Raw genomic sequence first — 20,413 nt, forward strand, 5'->3', positions numbered from 1 at the left:
ATGTAACATGTGGTAATTACTGGGTTGTGTTTCCTTTGCACAGCGCTAGGCTAGCTGATTTGAATTGAGTATCTTTGCTAAGCTAAGCTAACCTGGCTGTTGGCTGTAGCTTCATATTCATCATATAGACATGAGAATGACCACCCTGAGCATATATTGCTCTAAATGATGCCTTTTAAAGACAAATGTGTACATTTGTATTCATTTGAAAAGGTATGCAGCATTGAGCCTCAAACATCTCATGGGTCTAATGGTTTTCAGGAGGTCGTAGTGAGTCGTTGTTGCAGTGAAGTTTTGTAGCCAGATGTTATTGAGGAGAATGTGGAGGGTCTGCTTACGTTGTGGGAGGAGTCGGGAGGTCGTAGTCTTTGCCGGTCTCACCTGTCAACCAGTAGGTTGTCTCTGTACCTTCACCCTTTAAAAAAAAACACACAAACACACACATTAACATCCATGTGTGTCAGCGACTCAGCCTTGTATCTCACTAGGATTGATGTTGCACAGGTCGTTTTACATCTTAAAGGTAGAGTCAGAAGCGTTCCTGAACAAAATAGAATATAACTTATACGTAAGTAATGCAGCTCAATCCTCCCTTTATGGGCCTCAGTTAGGGCCGGGCAATATATCGAATTTTTAAGATATATGGATATATTTTCAAACAAGATATAGGGTAAGACAATATTGTTAATATCAAAATAGTTTGAGTTGCATTAAAATAACATCATAGAGGTGTCAGGTCGCCTTTTTCTCATCTCACTGATGATGACTGTCTGTCTGTCCCTCTTCACCCTGCTCCTCCTCTCTCTCTCTTTTATTGTATTTAAGGAACATTTTTATTTTTTAATATTACTTTTTAAATTCACAAACAGGTAGTTTATTTTTCCATGTGTTTTCACTGTTAATAAAATACATATCGATATATATCGAGTATCGCCATTCAGCTAAACAATATCAAGATATGATTTTGGTCCATATCTCCCAGCCCTAGCCTCAGTACATGTGTGAGGGCTACTGTGTCTGCAGAGAACCTGTCTGTCTTTATTTTGATGTTTTTGTTCTTTTAGTTGCCTCAGGACGTTTCTGGGCGGGGATGCTGGTGTGTATCCCCCAGCCAATGACAGCGCACAGGTGAGTTTAGGAGTGGATACAATACAATCCAAACCTGTGACGATATGACAGACGTGGAAGTAGCGGCAAAGAAGAGAAATTGTATCGCAGTGAGGAGAAAAGAGTTGGGTCTGCTTTCTGTTGGACAGGCAACTTGTGCTAACGTGTGGTATCTTTGTCCGTATAAGCAGTAAACGTACACACTATATGTCCTGCAGTGATGAGCCCAGAAGAAGGGGCTCAGTTGAATGTTTGGTTTACAAGCTGCAACTAAACAATGCCACTGACTCCACCTTTCATTCATCTGAAAGTTTTAGAAAAAGGAAAAGCAAAGTGGTCTATTTTTACCTTCAGATATGATTCTTTGATCTCATACTCGTACATGCAGTGTGTCCTCTGCAGGATATTTATAGTTGGCTCGCTGACGTGGATCTTCAAGGCTGCAGGACATGAAATCATCAGGTTGAATAAGATGTTTTTGACGCACGCTTGGCAGGTTACGTTTATTTAATTATTTTGACTTTGCGCTTCTGTAAATGCAGAGGAGTAATGAGCAGACGATCACTTGGACTTGTTGAAAGCTGAAAGCATGAATGTCTGTGTGAATCATCGTGTTGTGCATGAGTTTATTTCCATACTCACGGTGACCTGTAGACTCCATACGAGATGCCGTGTTGACCGTGTCTCCAAATAAACAATATCTGGGCATCTTTAACCCCACAACACCCGCAGCGCAGGGACCTGGACACACATATAAAATAATAGAGCTGATCTGATTACTATATAGAAGCTTTATTTTGAGAGGGATAGATGAAGCCTCCAATGAAGGACAATTCAAGAAATATTCACTTTTTTTCTTTTTACTGAAACATTGAAAAGTATTGTAGTCTACCTGAGTGGACGCCGATACGTATCCACACAGGGATGCCAGGCAGGTGTCGAAGCTGGAAGGTGCCCATAAAGGCCAAGATTTCGAGAGCCATGCGGCAGATATCAACTGCGTGCCTGTTCCCATTTCTGTTAGGAAGTCCAGAGGCCACCATGTAGGCGTCACCTATCGTCTCCACCTGAATAACAGTAGAAGAAATAATAATGACCTCTGTGGTGCTGTGCTGTTTATTTGTTCTAAGTTGAACCTTGTTAGCACCTTGTAAACATCATGGTGGTCGACGATGCTGTCGAAGCCCTTGTAGATATCATTGAGCATGTCCACCACTTCCATCGGCGTGCTGTACTGACACAGAGTGGTGAAACCGACGATGTCACTGAAATAAACCGTCACCTCGTCATACAGCTCAGGCTCCACCATGCCAGTCTCCTTCAGGCTTTTTACAACAGGGCTACACAGAGAGAAACATGTAAATAAGAGACACAAGAGAAACTCTCACCTACCAACCTTCAACCTCGTATAAAAGATATAACCCTGTAAACGTTTATAGCAGGGCTGTAAAACAATTACAATGTTTAATCATGATGAAACTCTAAATTTCAATAGTTAATCATGATTAATCTAATTTTTAATCACATGTTTGAAATTCCATTATTTGGCCTTTAAAAATGAAAATAGTTGTGCTTTTATTTTGAAATGTTGTATTGTCTTAAGCTGAGAGTACTTTACTTGCTGTTTCAATTCAACCCTGTTTTTAAATAAATTAAGAACCTCTGGTAGATCGAAGGTTACGACATTAACTTAACCACAGAAAAAGGAACTCATTAAGGATCAAAAACTAAATCAAATCAGCTCATTGGCGTGGTGAAAGGTGACATTTTTGATGTCATGAAGTGGATTTTACTTTTAACTCTTCAGCTGAGCTGTCTGAGAGTTTTTTAAAGTGAGATGAGACGTTCAAAGATGCAGCAGTGTTGTTTATTTTCATCACTGCAACTACAGGAAGACACTGAGGAGGCTTATCTAGGGTGCGCCGAAAGGGACAAAATAGCATGTGATTTACTGCAATAAAAGAAAGAAGGCATTAATTTCAGTCGTTAATTAATCCTGATTAACTAGTTAATGAATGCTGACAGCCCTAATGTATTGATAATTATTGACATTGTTGCTGTTTTGTGTAATTCTTCTGTCCTTATAATATTAGTGTTGTAATTGTGATGTTAATATAATTAACTTCACAGCCACATCATATTTATCTAACTATTTCAGCGGGTTATCCATTACTCTTCCAGTTTCTCCCTGCCTGCTTTCAAACGTTTTGGTTTTATGGGGCGCAGATGGCCTAGCGTTGAGGTCGCGCCCCATGTACGGAGGCTTTAGTCCTCCAAGCAGGCGACCCCGGGTTCAAGTCCGAACTGTGGCTCCTTACCTGCATTTCATTCTTCACTCTCTCATCCTGATTTCTGATCTATCCACTGTCCTATCAAGTAACAGCAAAAAGCCCCAAAATACATTTAAAATAAACAAAAAACTTTGTTTCACACAAACTTTGTTGCAACTTTTTTCATATTCAGATTGTATCACTGACCAGGTGTGGAGTGTTTAAAAAAAAAAAAAGTCTTAATTCATATTTTATAAAACTACTTGAGCTCTTTCAGCATATTTTACCTACTGTCTGGTTGACAAGCACATCTTTTTTGAAAACTGGGCTAAATAACCTTTGTTTTCCGACAATGATCATGTTTTTCAGATAAAGTATTTACATAAACCCAAACCGATCCTCTAACAGGGTACATTTTGGTATCTGTTTTCTGAGGTATCTAAAGTATATGCGATGTGCTCCACTGAGTGTAAACAGACCGAGGAAGCAGCATGAAGTTGAGGCAGTCTGCTCGGTCCCTCTCAGATTTGTAGAGCACCGTCCTCTCCTCCACCAGGTGCTCCAGGTTTCTGGAATAATTCTGCAGCCGTCTGATCATGTTGTCCATGTAGCTCTCGTTGTCCTGGTTATGAATTTTACTAAATCCAAGTAAAGAGGAGGAGAAGGACAACATAAACTCTCACTGAAAACAATAAGAAACATGTAATCAAAGTCCCAGTGTGTTTAGGGCACAGCCAGGCTGCATACAGAAATCACACGTTGCAGAATTTAAGCTGTTACCTGATGATTTTCCCCAGGCAGATCTCTATCTTCTTAAAGTCAAGCCGTTTTTCTGGATCTTCATCCCAACAGCTTTTAATCATCATGTACACCTAAGAGAACGAGCACATAACAACTTTAACATGACACAGTAAATAAAGCGGCCGTACAGCTGGTTGAAACTCACCTCTGACTCTCTCTCTGAAGCCGTCTCAAAGTTCAGATCAGGTCTGAAGAAGGACATGATGACTCTGGATAGCTTTTCTGTAACACACAGACATTCATTACCCACAAGGTGATTTCAGGGGTCTTTGAATAGACGCTAATCATTGGCTCCTTCCTCAAAACAACGAATGCCTCTTAACTGAGATTCACAGAAATCAAGATGTTTAAGAAATCAGCTTTTATCATCTTTATCGGATTAAACATTATTGTGTTTAACAACAACATGTCATGTTTGAAATGTTATTCTCTGAGGTGGAGTGAGCTCACTGTATTCATCAATTAGATATCGAACAAACAAGGGGATGGAAATTGTAAATGGACTTGAGCTTGTAAAGCTCTTTTCTAGTCTTCTGACTTCTCAAAGCACTTTTTCACCACAGGTCACACCTACACATTCACACTGATGGTAGAGGCTGCTGAGTAAAGTGACCATCAGTATTAACTGATCCTACTCATACACATTCACACGACGGTGATGAAGCAGCGGGGGCGACTTGAGGTTTAGTGTCTTGCCCAAAGACACATTGGACATGTGGCTGCAGGAGCTGGGGGTCAAACCCCTGACCTTCTTGTTGAGAGACGACCGACTCTACCACTGAGCCACAGCGTTATAAAGTTACAAAAAACATACCTCATTGAAACAAATGCTCCATGTCTGTTGGAGGTGAGGAGCTTTTGCTCTGTCATTGTTGATGCAGGTTCAAGTTTTTTTGGTTTTTGCTATTTTATTTATCTTCCCGCCCTGTGGTTCTTTTTTTCACTTTGTTTTTTTTGTAAATGAAAACGCCCCCAAACATATTATTGGAAAATATAGCCTTCTATACATAAGGCTTTTAAAATAGATTTGGAGAGAAACCCTGTGTATTGTAATGACTGAAGAGAAAAGCTAAAGTAAAGTTTGAATCATTACATACTGAATCTCTCTTATTCTCAATAAGTTTAACCTGCCTGAGTGTACACTTATATGTGCTTGGGTTTGGATGTGAGTGGATTTCTCTTTGATTAGAAACCGTTATTTTAGAAACATATATTGCTTTGTTCTGTTACTTTTCAGGAGCTCAGTTTGTAAGTGTAAGTTTGAGGGGTTAAAGTGTGGACATGGTGTTAGTGAGTAACACCTTCTCTGTCGGAGCAGCACTCGCTGTAGAAGGTGCTCTTTCTGAGGACGATCTCCTGAGAGATGATGGAGAAGCTGTACACGTCTCCTTTCTGAGACGTTCCGTGTTTCCTCAGATGTTCCGGAGCGGTCCACAAGTCTGAGGAGTTAGAGACGGATGTAAAATCACAGAATAGATAAAAACACTTGAGTTAGATGATGCTCAGGCTTCATGTGGTCTTACCTTTTCCAGGGCTGAGGAAGCTGTTGCAGCCAAAGTCTGTGATCTTCACCACCATGCGATTATCCACCACACAGTTTGTGGACTTGAGGCGACCGTGCACCTGGATGTCACTGGCATGGAGGTAGGACATACCCTGCACACAGCAGAGGGAAGGGGAGGAACAGGTTTATATTAGAGGGGCAGTCGGTCAATGTAAGCTCCACTGACCTCTACTGGCTGCCAGAGGGAACTGCAAAAATAAGTACGATTAATACCCCAAATACACAGCAGTGAGTTTGTGTTTCTACTGTTGAGGCTATTACATTATAAACACATTAGCAATTATGTTATGTACTTACTTAAGATATAATTATGTTGTGCACAATCAGATCAGAACCTGGAGGAATATGTCTGTGTCCACAAGTACTACTTCATGATACTCAAATTTCAACGAGTAAAAGGAATAATTAGAAGTGTAATTAATTCATCAGGACTAAGAGATAAAGGCTTATCTTGAAGTGAAGTTGAGCACACGTTTGAACTTGTCACACCTCTTAAAACACCTGGAGAACGTTTATGTTACCCTCCAAGAAAGTACAGAAAGAGAAATATTAACGCTCAGATTTTTTGCTTTTAAGGAATTACATAATAAGATTTTATCTTTTAAGTTATTCCAGGTTTCTGTTAATTAATAAACATAAAAGAAACACTCAATGAAGATGTTCAAGCTGAAGATTTCATCTGAGTACTGCTGCGTTTATAATTCCTCAAACATGTCACATTACTTAGTGTTTACTTCAAGGTAGTGTTGTAGGACTCCAGATTTTAAATCAAGACCGGTCAAGACTTCCACTGATAGGCTATTTTTCCAGGTCATCACTGTGATTAGAAGGAAAACGCCCCTTCCTATAAAAGAAGAAATTTGAATTTTTCCCCAGGTTACAGCTGCAACCTTCCTGGTGTTACGGTCTAAATGAGTGACACGCCTGCTGCACACAAGATGATGATTTCTCAGTGATATTGACGGTCTTGGTCTTGGTTTTGTCTCGCCCTGCCTCTGTCTTGGCCTTGACTCGGTCTTGATCCCTAATTGCCTGGTTCTCTTAGTCTTGGAGCACTCTGGGTATTTCTAGGGCTCGGTCAGTGTGGTCTTGACTACAACACTACTTCAAGGTGGCACTCTGCAGCACAGTTTCTGTCTCACCTTGGCAATATCGAACATGACGGAGATCTTAAACTCCCAGTCCAGGAAGGTCTCCTCTGGGTAGGAGATCTTGTCGTTCAGCACATACTGAAAGAAGAAGGGATCGAGCACGTTTGTGAGTCAAATCTGGTAAAATAGTTGTTTTCTGAAGTGTGATCATTCCTCGCTTGATCCATACTAAGCTTGTGATACTTCTTCTGTATTCTCCTTATTATGATGATTAAAAAACCTCCTCTAATAAAGGAAATGGACGTCATAACTCCTGAATACTTTTGATGCACTGAGGATGACACAATGTAATCTATGTGTTTACTTTATTTTCTTGTCTTTCTTTGGATAATAATTGTGTCTGGTTTTGGACATATTATTTATGCATGACACAACTTTAAATAAATACATTTAAATGCCACACTTACCCTGAGCGACCCCCTTTCTCCGTATTCAAACACTCCAAACACGCCCTGATCAAACTTCACCGTGCCATAAAACTTTGTGAGGTTGTAATAGTCGATCTGAAGGAGCTGGAAACAGAAGCTCTTAAGACGGCACAGAAGCTTACTTTGGAAAAATATTAACACAGAGAATTTTGCACAAACCACCTGTTATCTGTGTGTGTGTGTGTGTGTGTGTGTGTGCGTGCGTGCGTGCGTGCGTGCGTGTGTGTGTGTGTCTTACTGCATTCAGTTCTACCCTCTGGGTCTCGTTGAAGTTCCCGTCCGAGTGCTTCAGCTCCTTCAGAATCACAATCTGAAAGTTTTGCAGCAGCGTCAGTCTCACTACAACGCTCTTGTTCATGTCTGCATGCTCACATGTCAACTGAGAAACTAATGCAGGATGGTAAGTTACCTTCTTATCATAGAGTGCACGGCGAATTTTGAAATCCATCTTTTTCCTTTCGTCTTCAATCTGATCGGGGCAGAGAAAGGTTATTACCGAGCTCTTAAGTGAATTGATGTTCAAAATAAGTTTTAGCTGAGGCAAAAGAAAATGTTGAGAGCTGTGGAAAAGACTCCTTCGCTGCTCTGTAAGTGAGTGCATGTTTGCAGGTCAGTTACCTTCAGAGAAATAACGTTGAGTTCGTTGTTCTCCAGCAGCGTGATGAGGTGTGAGGGGATGTAGGACCAACGCTTCCTGACCAGACGGTCCCTTCTGTTCTGTCTGCAGAGAAACAAAACAAAACACCATCAGGAGGATTGAACCTGTCATACTTAATTAGTTTCTTATTTTCAACTTTTAAACAAAAACTTGAATCTATGAGGCCAAAGAATAGTTTCCCTTTGAAAATGATTCACGTTGGTCCAATAAATCTCTTTAAGCAGATGATAAATATCTGTATAATTCATAACAGCATCGTAATAACATCAATCCAAACATCAAAACTGAATGTCTGAGCATGTTTACATTATGTTCAATATAAGATAAGAGATAACATGTCTCAAAAGAGAACACATATAGTCTTTAAAGTGAAAGTTGATTGACAAATATCTGTTGTGTTGACAAAAGTTTTTGAACAACATTGTTTGCTAACCCCATCATGAACACATGATGCGATCATTTCACTGTGATCGACCATTGAATTTGCCATCACAGTGAACCTGAGCTTTGAGAATTGAATAAGTGCAGTTGTCATGGCTTTAGTATAACATACTGTTGTTTTCCTGTTTTAACCCTTTAACTCACTTCACAGCCGACTGTGTGAGCCTCAGGCGTGTGTGTGTAATGTCCTTGATCCTCATTTTCCAGGTTTCATGAACTGAATTTGGTTTATCACTCACCTATAGAAAATGAAGGCGATGGTCGTTACCACAACCACAGTAACAGCTAACATGATGACGATGATGTCACGTATAGGCAGGTCTGAGGATAGGAACACAAGTAGGTATTTATTAAAGCAAACCATGCCTCATCCAGGGTATTGTACACACGTAACAGCAGGAAGACACAACGCAGAGCGAACCTTCAGATTATTTAGAACACCCTGATGTTAAAGTAAATGTCCATGGTGATCTGCAGACATTTTTTACATGTCCCAGAGAAGAAAATCGCAAAGAGGATGCTGCTATTTTTTATTAGCTTTTATAAGTTGTCTTTTGGGCCATTTTCACCTTTATTTTGGATAGAGAGCTGAAGAGAAACAGGAAATGTGTGGAGGAGAGAGTGGGGGATGACAAGCAGCAATGGCTATGGTGTCATAAATCAAGCCAGATTAATTCAGCCAATGATAAATCTATAATCGTGTGTGTGTGTGTGTGTGTGTGTGTGTGTGTGTGTGTGTGTGTGTGCGTGCGTGTGTGTGTGTTTCAGTAGTACCTTGGTCCGGCTTGGTGTTGGGAAGTCTATTTCCCCAGATGAAGGAAGGGTTTGTCTCCACCACTTTGGTGCGGTTGGACTCAGTGTCAAAACTGAATAACAATTCGTACTGAGGAGAAGCGAGACTTTTACATTTCAGCATTAAACACCATGGCAGCAAGGGATTTGGCACATTTTAAGGTTTTTTAAGATCTTCAAGGGGATATTGCAGACAAAATATAATATGTTAACTGCTAAATGGTAAAATAATAATAATAATAATGGGAGAACAAAAGACCTCGTTGTCAGTCGTGGTGTAAATGACTGAGAGGTCCACGTCTCTGTCTCCATGCTCGTCCAGCTTGTAGGTTCCAGCACTTCCTGCACAGAATCATAGAAACATCTTAAAACACTTCAACGCCCACAAGATACTGTGCGATGGCAACTAAAAGAGGAAAAAATTGCCTGACAGACATGTGTCCCATTATTTAGGATCAGCTTGTTCCTTGAGCCTCTCACACTCCATAACACACTGTTCCTGTCTGCAGGCTCTCACACCTCATCTCTTCATCCTGTCAGTGATAAACACTAATAAGAGATAGCAGCTGACAGCTTCCATCTGTTCCGCCTCAAACACAAATAGTCACCAATGTCAACTCAGGCCTTCAGTCACAGTCGCTAAATTCATCCCAGCTGTGGTTGATGTTGAAGATTCGGAAGTATTAACTATCAGAAACGAAATTTAAAGAGGACATATCATCCCATCTTCTCCACCTTTTACCACAGTCCCCTGTGGTCTAAATGAAACATCTGTGCTGTGCTTTGGTCAAAATATAACATGAATCAAACACCAGAGGAGGTTTGTGACCCTGTTTAAACAAGCTCCCTCAGTACGCTCCGTTTTGGTGTGTGTGTCTCTTTAAATGCAATGAGCCCCTCCCCCTGAGTTTGACCCTTAGACATCACTCCTCTGTAGTGAATTAAAAATGGAGGACCTACGCAAAAGTTTTGTTCTAGGCTGGGGGTGGAGTTCGTGGGTGGAGATACCAGGGGAGGGGAGGGGAATTTTTTTTTACCAGAATCCCACTGTGACATCACAAGGAGAGCAAATTTGAAACAGAGCATTTTTCTCTGAGTTATAAGACTTATGCAGACCACAAACAAAGGACTGGATGATTTATTTCACATTTTGTGGGTCAGTAGACACTCAGGTTACCCAAATATATGTTCAGAAACACTGTGAAAGTAACTGTAATCAACATAATCAGTCCTCCCCATATTCATCATCACTACAGCTGCTGACGTTAATATTAGACTGATCAGTCCATTATCACACTTATCACACATACTTTTAACATTATTAAAAGCACTGTAGCTATAAATCTTTTTTATTGATTGTTGTTCTGTCTTTATCTTTCTGCATCTCCCTCTGTCCTCTCACAACCCCGAGCAGATGGCTGTTCATCATGAGTCTGGTTCTGCTCGAGGTTTCTGCCTCTTAAAGGAAGTTTTTTCATGTCACTGTAACTTTGCTAAATGTTACTTAGTCCTCACGATGGATTAATGTTGGGTCTTTGTAGATAACATAGCAGAGAGTGAGGTCTTTCACCTGCTCGTTTTGTAAAGAGTCTTGAGATAATTTGTTATAAATTTCTGATAAACTAATAAAGATTGATAGAAAGTTTTTTGTCACACCACTAAAAATGTTGAAAATCATTAATTCAGAATTTAAAAAAAAATGCAAACAACAATGCTGACTGCTTGCATGAAAGTAAAATTCAGAGTAAAATATTTTTCTCCCTTCTGCAGTGACAACCTCTTCATTTCATACTTACCCTCAAAGGAGACGTTTCTGAAGTAATTGACATTGACATATTCCTTCTGATACTCGGATGACTGATTTGTTTTGACAATTTCCCTGATAAGCTTTCCAACTAGCAGCACTGCATCATGGTACGCCGCCATGTAATCATTCATCTGCAGAGAGAGATAGACGACCATTGATTGTAAAACTACTCCACTTAATAACTCAAGAAGAAGAAGATGTCCTTTATTAATTTTACACTCTGTTGAGATGAGATGAGATGAGATTCAACTTTATTGTCATTACACATATACAGGTATAGAGTAACGAAATGAGGTTTGGCATCTCACCAGAAGTGCAAATAAGCAGTTATTGAAACATGCTGCACACACACAGACTGAAATACACACACATGCACAAAAGGATGCTATGGACATGATGTCAGAGAGAGAGAGGGGCTGCACATGAAAGAGCACATGATAGATCGAGGGTGCCTTAATCAACAGCTCCTCTGCAGCTACCAGACCAATTTCCAGACTTGGTTTGCACTCCGGTTACCAACCCAACTCCCTAAGGACTGAACTACTACAAAAATGTGTTACAACAAAAATAATTATGTTCTTGAAACAAGTGTAGTTCCCAAAACATGTAACAATTTCTTTAAGAAGCAGTTTGATTAATGACGATATCCTGTTTCCTCACCGTGTTGTTGCTTCTCAGGTCATTATTGATGGTGTAGTTTCGAGTGTTTGGCATCGTCAACACCAACACGTTCTTCATAGAAGGCATTGAAGACGTGTTGTAGTAAATATCACTGTGGAGAAGGGAGGGGGATGATTTTACAAGTGCTGTGTAGGCAGCATTATCATGGGAATTAGTCAGAATAAGGGAGCTCTTATGAATGTTTTATTAATTTTAACAAAATAATAAGTATCAACATACATCAAATTGTCAGTAGATTCTGTAGTTAAATAATCCCCTCCTCAACATGAACAAGCATGACACTTATGTATCTTAATTGAAGATATTGAACATGATTTAAAACTATTAAACTACAGTACAATAAAATAGTGGATGTTACCATTACATAAAATGTAGCATGCACCCGCCCCCTATGAGTATCCCTGCGAGTGGTCGGCCTACAGGGCCGCATCTCCATGTAGTTCTTCCGGGATGAGCCCGGTTTGGCCCCATGGGTTTAGTGCAAACCCCGCCAACATATTATGGTGGTGATTCTTTGTATTATTAAACAAAGATCATTTTTAAGCCATTTATCCATCACTTTGTTTCAGTTTTCCAGAAATTCAGTAATCTATCTATATCAGTTGTTTATCTATTAATTTTATCAATCTTTAAATTTGACTTCATTTTGTAAGTTGTTCTTGTTGTAAAAAACAAGAATTCTGTATTATTACTTGAACTACTCCACTCTGTTTTTGTTTATACCCCCTGGCAGCTGCAGAAGCAGCCATGAGTGACAGGAGCCTTCAGAGTGAATTAAAGCTTGTACGACTGTCTATCACTGCTCTAGGCTTGAGAAGATGTTTACAGAAAGTATGATAATAAGAAAACTGAAATGAAAACAAGACATTTGAGGAGAATTGATCGTATGAGAAGTTATAAAAGAGCTAGAGAATAAAAAGCACTGACTTGTAGAGATCAATAAGGAGGAAGAGAATTTCACTGCTGTCGGCTTCTTTGGATCCATTTTTCACCTCAATCACGTCCTGAGGTGATCCGCAAATGATGAACACTGCAAACAGAGGAGCTTTATGTAAGAGTGCAACTTCTGAGTTTGTCCAGTGAATTATTGATTTCGTCTACAAATGACCATCTCATTTCTTCACTGATCCAAGAATACACACAATATGGGGCAAAAAAAATACATCCAAATGTTTCTGTTGTTTGACCTATAGGTATAATTTCTCCATTTCACTTACAGTTGCTCGTCCTGTTTTGAGGGGATGCAATCACTTCCCTCAGTTCTTCTGGTTTGCGCAGCACTGTTCTAGTTATATTTTGGGCAAACATTCCTGAGCCTACATCCAGTGCATTTATGTACCTGTAGAAGAAAAAAATACAGCAATACGAAGGGACTGAAGAAACAGTGAGTCATATCACTTTTACTCCATAATTCATACCCACTGGTCTATTTCATTAACACTGCAGGACAGAGTTTATTCAGGTCACTAAACATTGTTTTGTCTATTCATTGGTAAAAAAAAAATATTCATAAATAATTTATTCTGAACACTAACATATATTCTGGTCAGAAAAGGTCAAATTCATTTTTAAGATGTACAGGGAATTTCTTTATCCATAACAGGAGGATGTTTACAGAGCATAGGGTAATCACATTGTATTTTGTCTATTCTCTTTCTTTCTTTCTTTCTTTATTAGGATCCCCATTAGCTCCAGCATACTTTTCTTCCTGGGGTCCAACACACATTCATTCATACACACTTATACACAGAACAAAATAACAAACAAACAAAGACAATCAGCAAGACCAGCTCCTCTAGTACAATTGAAGTTCATACAGAAGAGGAAAAAAATAAATGGCCATCCATTTCACAGACATTCTGCGAAAGAACACAAAATCATTGTCCTCACATTTTCCTTCATACATAAAAATGATATAATGTGCAAATTCACCTATATTTATACATTTTGATTAACATGAATCATTGTGTGAATGACCTTTATAAGTAAATATCTAACCATCCTTTTACAGACATTAATTCCAAGAAAAGATAAGATTATTTTGACCCTGGATATACTGTATGTTGGAGGTTTTGATTGAATATGGATTCTAATTGATGGAAAATGCTCACTCAACTTTAGTTAAGTCATATTCGATGTCACTCATTTTCTTTTCATTATTACCTAAAGTTGTTCAAATATTGGAAATGAAGGTACAAAGGGTCATTCTTACCATGTGACAAATTCCTACTGCCTATGTAGTCACAGTGACTGATGTGCTTAGAGTCAATAAATCTAAACCTGGTACATTATGAAATGTACAACAGCTGCCATATGATATGAGACAGAATCAATATCTATGGTTTGCAGAAAGAGGAAATGTCCCACCTTAATAAATTACAGAGAAAGGAATGTAGGACCTGTTAATCCATCAAACACTTTCCTGGAGCTCTAATCACCTGATGATTTAATAGAAACTTCCTCAATATATGATTGACCCAAAAAAGTTAATTACTTTTTTAAAGAGGACATATTATCCCCCTTCTCCACCTTTTCAAACAGTCCCCTGTGGTCTAAATTAAAACATCTGTGCTGTGCTTTGGTCAAAATATAACATGAATCAAACACCAGAGGAGGTTTGTGACCCTGTATAAACCAGTTTGGTGTGTGTGTCTCTTTAAATGTAATGAGCCCCCCCCCCCCCCCGAGTTTTCCCAGTAGACATCACTCTTCTGACTAAAAATGGCAGACCTGCGCAAAAGTTTTGTTCTAGGCTGGGAAGGAGTCCATGGGTGGAGATATCAGGGGAGGGGAGGGGGATTTTTTACCAGAATCCCACTGTGATGTCACAAACTGAGAAAATTTAAAACGGAGCATTTTTCTGTGTTGTAAGACTTATGCAGACTACAAACAAAGGACTGGGTGGGTTTATTTCACATGTTGTGGGTCAGTAGACACTCAGGTTACCCAAATATATGTTCAGAAACACTGTGAATGTGGATTTTTCATAAAATGTCCCCTTTAAAAACATCTCATCCATGACTCACCAGAAGCAATCCTCAGTATTTTCCTTATGTGTCTTGTATACATAGGCCGTCTCCCAGGGAGGCTTAATTGTGTTGCTGTGTTTCCAAAAGTGGATGAAAAAGTTAGAGATCTTGCGTGCGGGCGGTAGGAGGCGCTGCAGGTTGAGCGCAAAGTCACAGGACATGCCAAAACTTCCCGCTGAGATGATGGGAGTGCTGAGCTTCAGACCTTTCTCAGCACTGACAGAGAGGAAACATAAAATAACTGTTGTCACACATTGTGGTTACTGACAGGTGATTTTATATTTATCTGCATCAGTGTGAACGTGACTCACTCAACCATAGGGAAAGTAGCGTAGGTGCAGGTGGGCCCAAGCACTGCACATCCCAAGTTACTTGAATTCTGCCAAAGAAAACCAATAAGTATATTTGTCTGTGGGAGTGGCTGTTATTGATTAGTACTGTGTGACACCCATGTGTATCCTGCCTTTCTCCCAAAATGAAAATGTTTCTTAACAAATTAACTCTCTCTGCCTCTATAATCAAAGTCTATGAAAGTTGGGAAGACTGTCCCAGGATAGGAAAAAAAGGGAGGGACAGATTTGAAATAACCGTATCCACGAGGAAGTATTGAAGCAACCCGTTGAAGTTTTCGCAAATGCTCTGGGTGATGTTGAGATCGCAAAAAACTGTTAGAACGGCGACCTCCCACCCTAGCTTATGACATAGCCCATGGCCATGAAACCACCAGACAGGCAGCCTCACATGTCGCCAGCCTCGGACCTTCAGGTTAACACATGGTAGCCGATGGAGTATGTAGTAATAGCCACATTAAAGAGCCCTTTAAAGGGGAAGGAGTGCTGAGCCCCACCAAATGCTTTGTTGAGAAGCACAAAGTATTGGCTGCATGTGTTCTCATGAAAGACCAGCCCTTTAAAGCTGTACCCCTCTGCATCTTCAACCCCGGGAATGCATTGTGGTCTAACCTCTCCACAACCTGGCCAAGAAGTATCTTAGTTTTGGTGGTCTACAGACTCAATACTACCAGAGGACCGAGCTCTCTGCTGCCTCACATTCACCAGTTGTTCAGTGAAACCTTCGGGATAGTGTGTGTTGTGATACAGAGCTACCCCACCTCAGTCCTCGCACTCAACGGTGAGCAGAGACTCCGGGTTTGGTATGGTGACTGGGCTGCTCATTAAGTTCATGTATTCAAGGATAGTTTAAAAAAAAAGACTCAGGAAGATACTGAGTGTTTTATACTGTTTGCTATGGATGGAGCTGACTTAACGAAAAAAATTAATAAAATTGTCGAGTTAAGGGTAAAGATTATAAAGCACTGTGACAAACTGGACATCAGCTCATAATTCATTAGCTAGCTTGTTGCTAACATCCACCATTAGCATTCAACTACTGCCTTGATATTGCGTAAGCAGGTTATTCCTTAGGGCATTTCTTATTTTATCAAGTAACATAGTTTAGCATTTTTAGCTAGCTTTAGCACCTGCTTTCAGTGATGTATGCTAGCATGTGGCTAAATTACAGAACATGTTGTAGCTAATTGATCAAATTTGATGTTCATACACTCTTGGACTTGTGTTTTTTGCTTGAAATAGGGAAACATTTTCTTTCATAACTTCTCAATCCAATGTCTTCTCAGTTGGTGGTCAAGTGAAAAGTGGTGAAAATCAAGAAAACCATACTCAAAATATAAATTTTTAACTATCAGATGATAATATAGCTTAATAGAAAACATGCCCAATAGTTTATCATGTGTTAAAGGTGGACAAAGAGCTGTAGCTACTCACCATGAGTTGTGTTAGCTGGGCCACTCCCTCACACGCGCTATTTCTGCAGCCTCTATTTCGATATAAGGTTGTATTGAAGCCGCCAAATTTAGGTGTTATATTAAACTTCAAATCTTAATGTGGTTTGAGGAAACAAAATAGGCAGAAAAAACATTGCATTATTATTTTTCAAGATTGTGATTACCTGAACATCACTAGCTTAATATCAAATGAAACTAAAGTAGCTACCTGAGATAAGCATTAGCCTACACATTAAGTGAATGAATTTGTTTCAATCTAAAGTTAGCATCTCTTACCATCTGACCATATGTTTTTCCTTCTTATATAATACCAAAATAAACTAAATCTGACAACATTTTCAATGTAGACAGCATGTTCCATACACAAACAGATTACAGTAATTATGGGTGAAGGGGTTTAGCGAACAGCTAGCTGTCATTGAGCTTGAATATCAATAATAATCCATAAATATGTAGTAAGTATGCTCGAAACTGTAACTGTCCAGATTCAGCCCTAATAGCAGGTCAATCCAGTCATTAATTTATATTTAATTTTATCATGGACATCCAGTGTAAAGCTCAAGCTAAGCTAGCAGAGATCAAAGCGTTTCAGATAATCATTGCCTGTTGGTTGACAGCTTAATTGATTGTATCTCATTATTTGTTGTGCTGACTAAATAATATCCTATCTGTTTTTATCAGTCATTGCGTCACTTGTCCTCTGAAATCTGAAGAGTTTATAACTTGTTGCCTTACGTCTATTATCATTAAAGTGAATCTAATAGCTGCTAAACTTCAACTACTAGCCTATAATTAACACAATCTGTCCTTCCCATTTCATCATTATTTCAGTTGCTAACTTTTACCAGACTTACATTGTAGCTATAACTCGATCTCATTCATTGTTGTAGTTGTTCCTCTATTTGTCTCTATCTGTTTCTTTTTTTTTTACATCTCCCTTTATCCCTAATTTCCAACCCAAACACAGTTTTCAGCAGATGGCTGTTCAGTCTGGATCTGTTTTTTCCTTGTCACTGTGACTTTGCTAAATGTTGCTTAGTGCTCATGATGGATTAATGTTGGGTCTTTGCAAATAATATATCAAATTCTTTCACCTTCTTTTTTGTAAAGTGTCTTGAGGCAACATTTCTTATGAATAGGCGCTTTACAAATAAAGATTGATTGATCATTTGATGTGAAAACACCGCAAGAACACTATTAAAGGCAAGAAATTAAAACTTTGAGACAAAACAAAACAAAAATGACTAAAAAGAGGTTAAAAACATTGCACCCTTGGTAAATGGGAACTTAACAACTTAAACCCTAAACACTTGTATTAATGGCAGGTCTTGACACAGAAATCTCTTTTGTATACAGTATACCTTTGTTCAAACTACCAGACTTATCACTGAATAAAAAGTGATATATTCTGCACACTTGCACTAAATAAGAGTGTTCAAATTTGACTCTAAAACGTATGGTCTATTGTATTGTTTCAAGCCCGTACTGTCTGTGTCAATATGCAGTAACTTCATGTGTTTAAAAAAAATTGTTTTATTACCATCACCCTCATTGAGGATTGCGTCTGTCTCTATGGCCTTCATTATTTCCCCTTTTACAAACTTCAGACTCCAGGGAGACACTTCATCCTCCAGGAGAATCACATTGACTGTAATGCCATCCACACAGTTTTGGATGCCCCGGCATGGAGCAAAAAGTATAATCCCGAGGGCACACAAAAACAACCACCACCTCCACGTTCCCATTTTCAGCTCTGATGTTCCTGCAGTTTCAAATTTCAGAGTTCTTTGTAGAGTCTGTGATCTGCCAGAGTGTATTTCCTTTAGTACAGTGATGCAGTTAAGTTTTCAAGACCTTCCTCTTTTATCTTAACGGAAATTCCAAAAATTAAATCTCGTTTTTATCCAACGTTGCCGTAGAAAAAATATTAGTATCCAGCTCCCCAAGTCCTTGTTTTACTCCGAACTGCTTGCTTCACCTCACAGGTTCACACTCCTTCTGTTCCTCTTAGTGGCCGCTCACCTGTCCTATCCACATCAAGTTGTTAATATACAACCATTAAAGACACAGACAGGGGCAATATAACCTCCTCACTGTTATTGTGCCAAGGTCTGAATGAATTACGAGCCAGAAACACAGGCACACAGAGCACATATTAGAGCTTGTAGTGTGTGAGCAACACAGATTTCAGGAATGAAAAATGAGCATTTTAAAGGGGATGTCACAAATAATCTATTTTTTAATTCAGGTGGTCAAGGAAAAATAATGTAAATAATAGTAATGTAGACTTAAATGTTGCTTCATTAGACGGGAATTGAAAAAGACTTGCACCATGTAGCTTGTGGAAATGTATCTGTAACTTGCTCTGTGGAAAACTGTGACCTAAATTGAAAAGTGATTAGCAGTCGTTGTGCTGATAATCTGTATCTGAGAGGTCAGTTTGACTCCTTTCATTTTACAAAGATGAATTAGTATGACTCAACCCCATGTAGGTTGAAAAAAAGGATTGAACAAATACATTGCAAATCCCACAGCTGGCTGGAGAAGTGTTTTATTATTGTTTTTATGAATGCTTTATGAATAAAACAAACTTTGGAAAAGAGGCAATTTGAAATAAAACATCAGGGGTGGAAATAAATCAACTTTGTTTTGACGAGACATAAAAAGCCTTCAGTTTTTTTTTTTAACGACACATCTGCACATACCTATACAAGGCCTTCTTGGTATGAATTAACCTCAAAATTACATTTGATATCACTAAATAGTTACAAGAGGATCAAGCTTGGATAAGTTGTAAATCAATCTGGGTCAAAAATGTTATGATGGGACCAACAATGGAATGGGATTTTAAAAAGAAAATCCATGACACTTTTTGCCTTTTAAACTTTAAACACTTTCTTTTTAATTAGTTGAAAAAGTGTGAATTATTAAAAAACAAAAAGAAAATCTGACTCCATGCTTTGACAGATGACCTGTGTATTTGTGCTTGTGCCTGTCATTCTCTGAGAATCCCCCGAGGAAAGGAGAGCAAGAAGAGAAGAGAAAAGAGAAGAGCAAAGGTTGGTCAGGTCATAAAAAACTAATCCCAGATAACGTGCTATAAAAACACACACACTCCTGTGATTCAGTTCAGAGGTGTTTTGTACTGTTTATCTGTAACACTTACGCACACACACAGACACAGACGCACAGACACACCCTGCAACATGACAGGGAGACTGAACAAAGAAAATTAATCCGAGAGCTTATTATGTTCAACTGAGAGTTCCCTCACTTAAATTTAACGTCTGAATAGTCTGGTTATACACCGCCTGTTAACTGATGGTTTGAAACAGCACTGTGACGTTTAGCATCCTCATGTAGGTCACACATACGCACAAACACACACACAAACCACACACACACATTGGGGATAAAATGTGACTTAGCAAAAAGGTTTGTTTAGGGAGTGTGGTTTGGTTTTAAATGTCCTGATCATCAGTGTAGAATGTAACGTTGATGATTGTGAGATACTGGGAGACTTCTGAGAGAAAACTTTGATCAGATTTAGACTTGTAACAGACTAGTTTCTCCTTTGTGCTCAATAATTACCTGAGAAATCTGAAGCTTTAGTTTTGTAATAATAAAAACATGTCAAACTTTTTGGTTCCTCTGAAATATGGCTGAAATCTGCAGCTTTCTAATATAATGGTTGAAATGAAAACATCTGAAAACAGAACAAACAATCTGAATAAAGACCGAAGTCCTGTTTTCTTCTGCCCCATTATCTTAATCCTTGTGTTTGCTTTCTTTATTTTGACAACCATTGTTTGCTGTATTGATTTCACTTTACGCATCAAACATGCTCAGGTTTAGTGCGTCAAGCTAATTCATTTCTTTT

The 20,413-nt window shown here is 39.0% G+C and overlaps 1 protein-coding gene across 1 annotated transcript in view; it reads right to left on the minus strand.

Annotated features, from left to right (window-relative positions):
* Positions 1 to 18,538, minus strand: part of gucy2cb (guanylate cyclase 2Cb) — a 20,508-nt gene extending 1,970 nt beyond the window's left edge. The window contains exons 1-26 of the mRNA XM_020644811.3: positions 18,074 to 18,538; positions 16,514 to 16,626; positions 15,041 to 15,108; positions 14,727 to 14,945; positions 12,918 to 13,039; positions 12,628 to 12,730; positions 11,680 to 11,791; positions 11,009 to 11,150; positions 9,472 to 9,554; positions 9,195 to 9,303; positions 8,660 to 8,741; positions 7,940 to 8,042; positions 7,731 to 7,790; positions 7,560 to 7,631; positions 7,301 to 7,405; positions 6,885 to 6,971; positions 5,702 to 5,834; positions 5,480 to 5,617; positions 4,324 to 4,400; positions 4,158 to 4,249; positions 3,857 to 4,015; positions 2,255 to 2,447; positions 2,000 to 2,174; positions 1,750 to 1,848; positions 1,456 to 1,547; positions 339 to 415 (exon numbers count right to left, since the gene is read on the minus strand). Coding sequence (XP_020500467.2) covers positions 339 to 415; positions 1,456 to 1,547; positions 1,750 to 1,848; positions 2,000 to 2,174; positions 2,255 to 2,447; positions 3,857 to 4,015; positions 4,158 to 4,249; positions 4,324 to 4,400; positions 5,480 to 5,617; positions 5,702 to 5,834; positions 6,885 to 6,971; positions 7,301 to 7,405; positions 7,560 to 7,631; positions 7,731 to 7,790; positions 7,940 to 8,042; positions 8,660 to 8,741; positions 9,195 to 9,303; positions 9,472 to 9,554; positions 11,009 to 11,150; positions 11,680 to 11,791; positions 12,628 to 12,730; positions 12,918 to 13,039; positions 14,727 to 14,945; positions 15,041 to 15,108; positions 16,514 to 16,626; positions 18,074 to 18,278 — 3,020 coding nt within the window. The 5' untranslated portion in view covers positions 18,279 to 18,538. The remainder of the gene's footprint in view (positions 1 to 338; positions 416 to 1,455; positions 1,548 to 1,749; positions 1,849 to 1,999; positions 2,175 to 2,254; positions 2,448 to 3,856; positions 4,016 to 4,157; positions 4,250 to 4,323; positions 4,401 to 5,479; positions 5,618 to 5,701; positions 5,835 to 6,884; positions 6,972 to 7,300; positions 7,406 to 7,559; positions 7,632 to 7,730; positions 7,791 to 7,939; positions 8,043 to 8,659; positions 8,742 to 9,194; positions 9,304 to 9,471; positions 9,555 to 11,008; positions 11,151 to 11,679; positions 11,792 to 12,627; positions 12,731 to 12,917; positions 13,040 to 14,726; positions 14,946 to 15,040; positions 15,109 to 16,513; positions 16,627 to 18,073) is intronic.
* Positions 18,539 to 20,413: the final 1,875 nt, after the last annotated feature.

The sequence above is a fragment of the Labrus bergylta genome, chromosome 21, assembly GCF_963930695.1.
Source record: "Labrus bergylta chromosome 21, fLabBer1.1, whole genome shotgun sequence".
Lineage (NCBI taxonomy): Eukaryota > Metazoa > Chordata > Actinopteri > Labriformes > Labridae > Labrus > Labrus bergylta.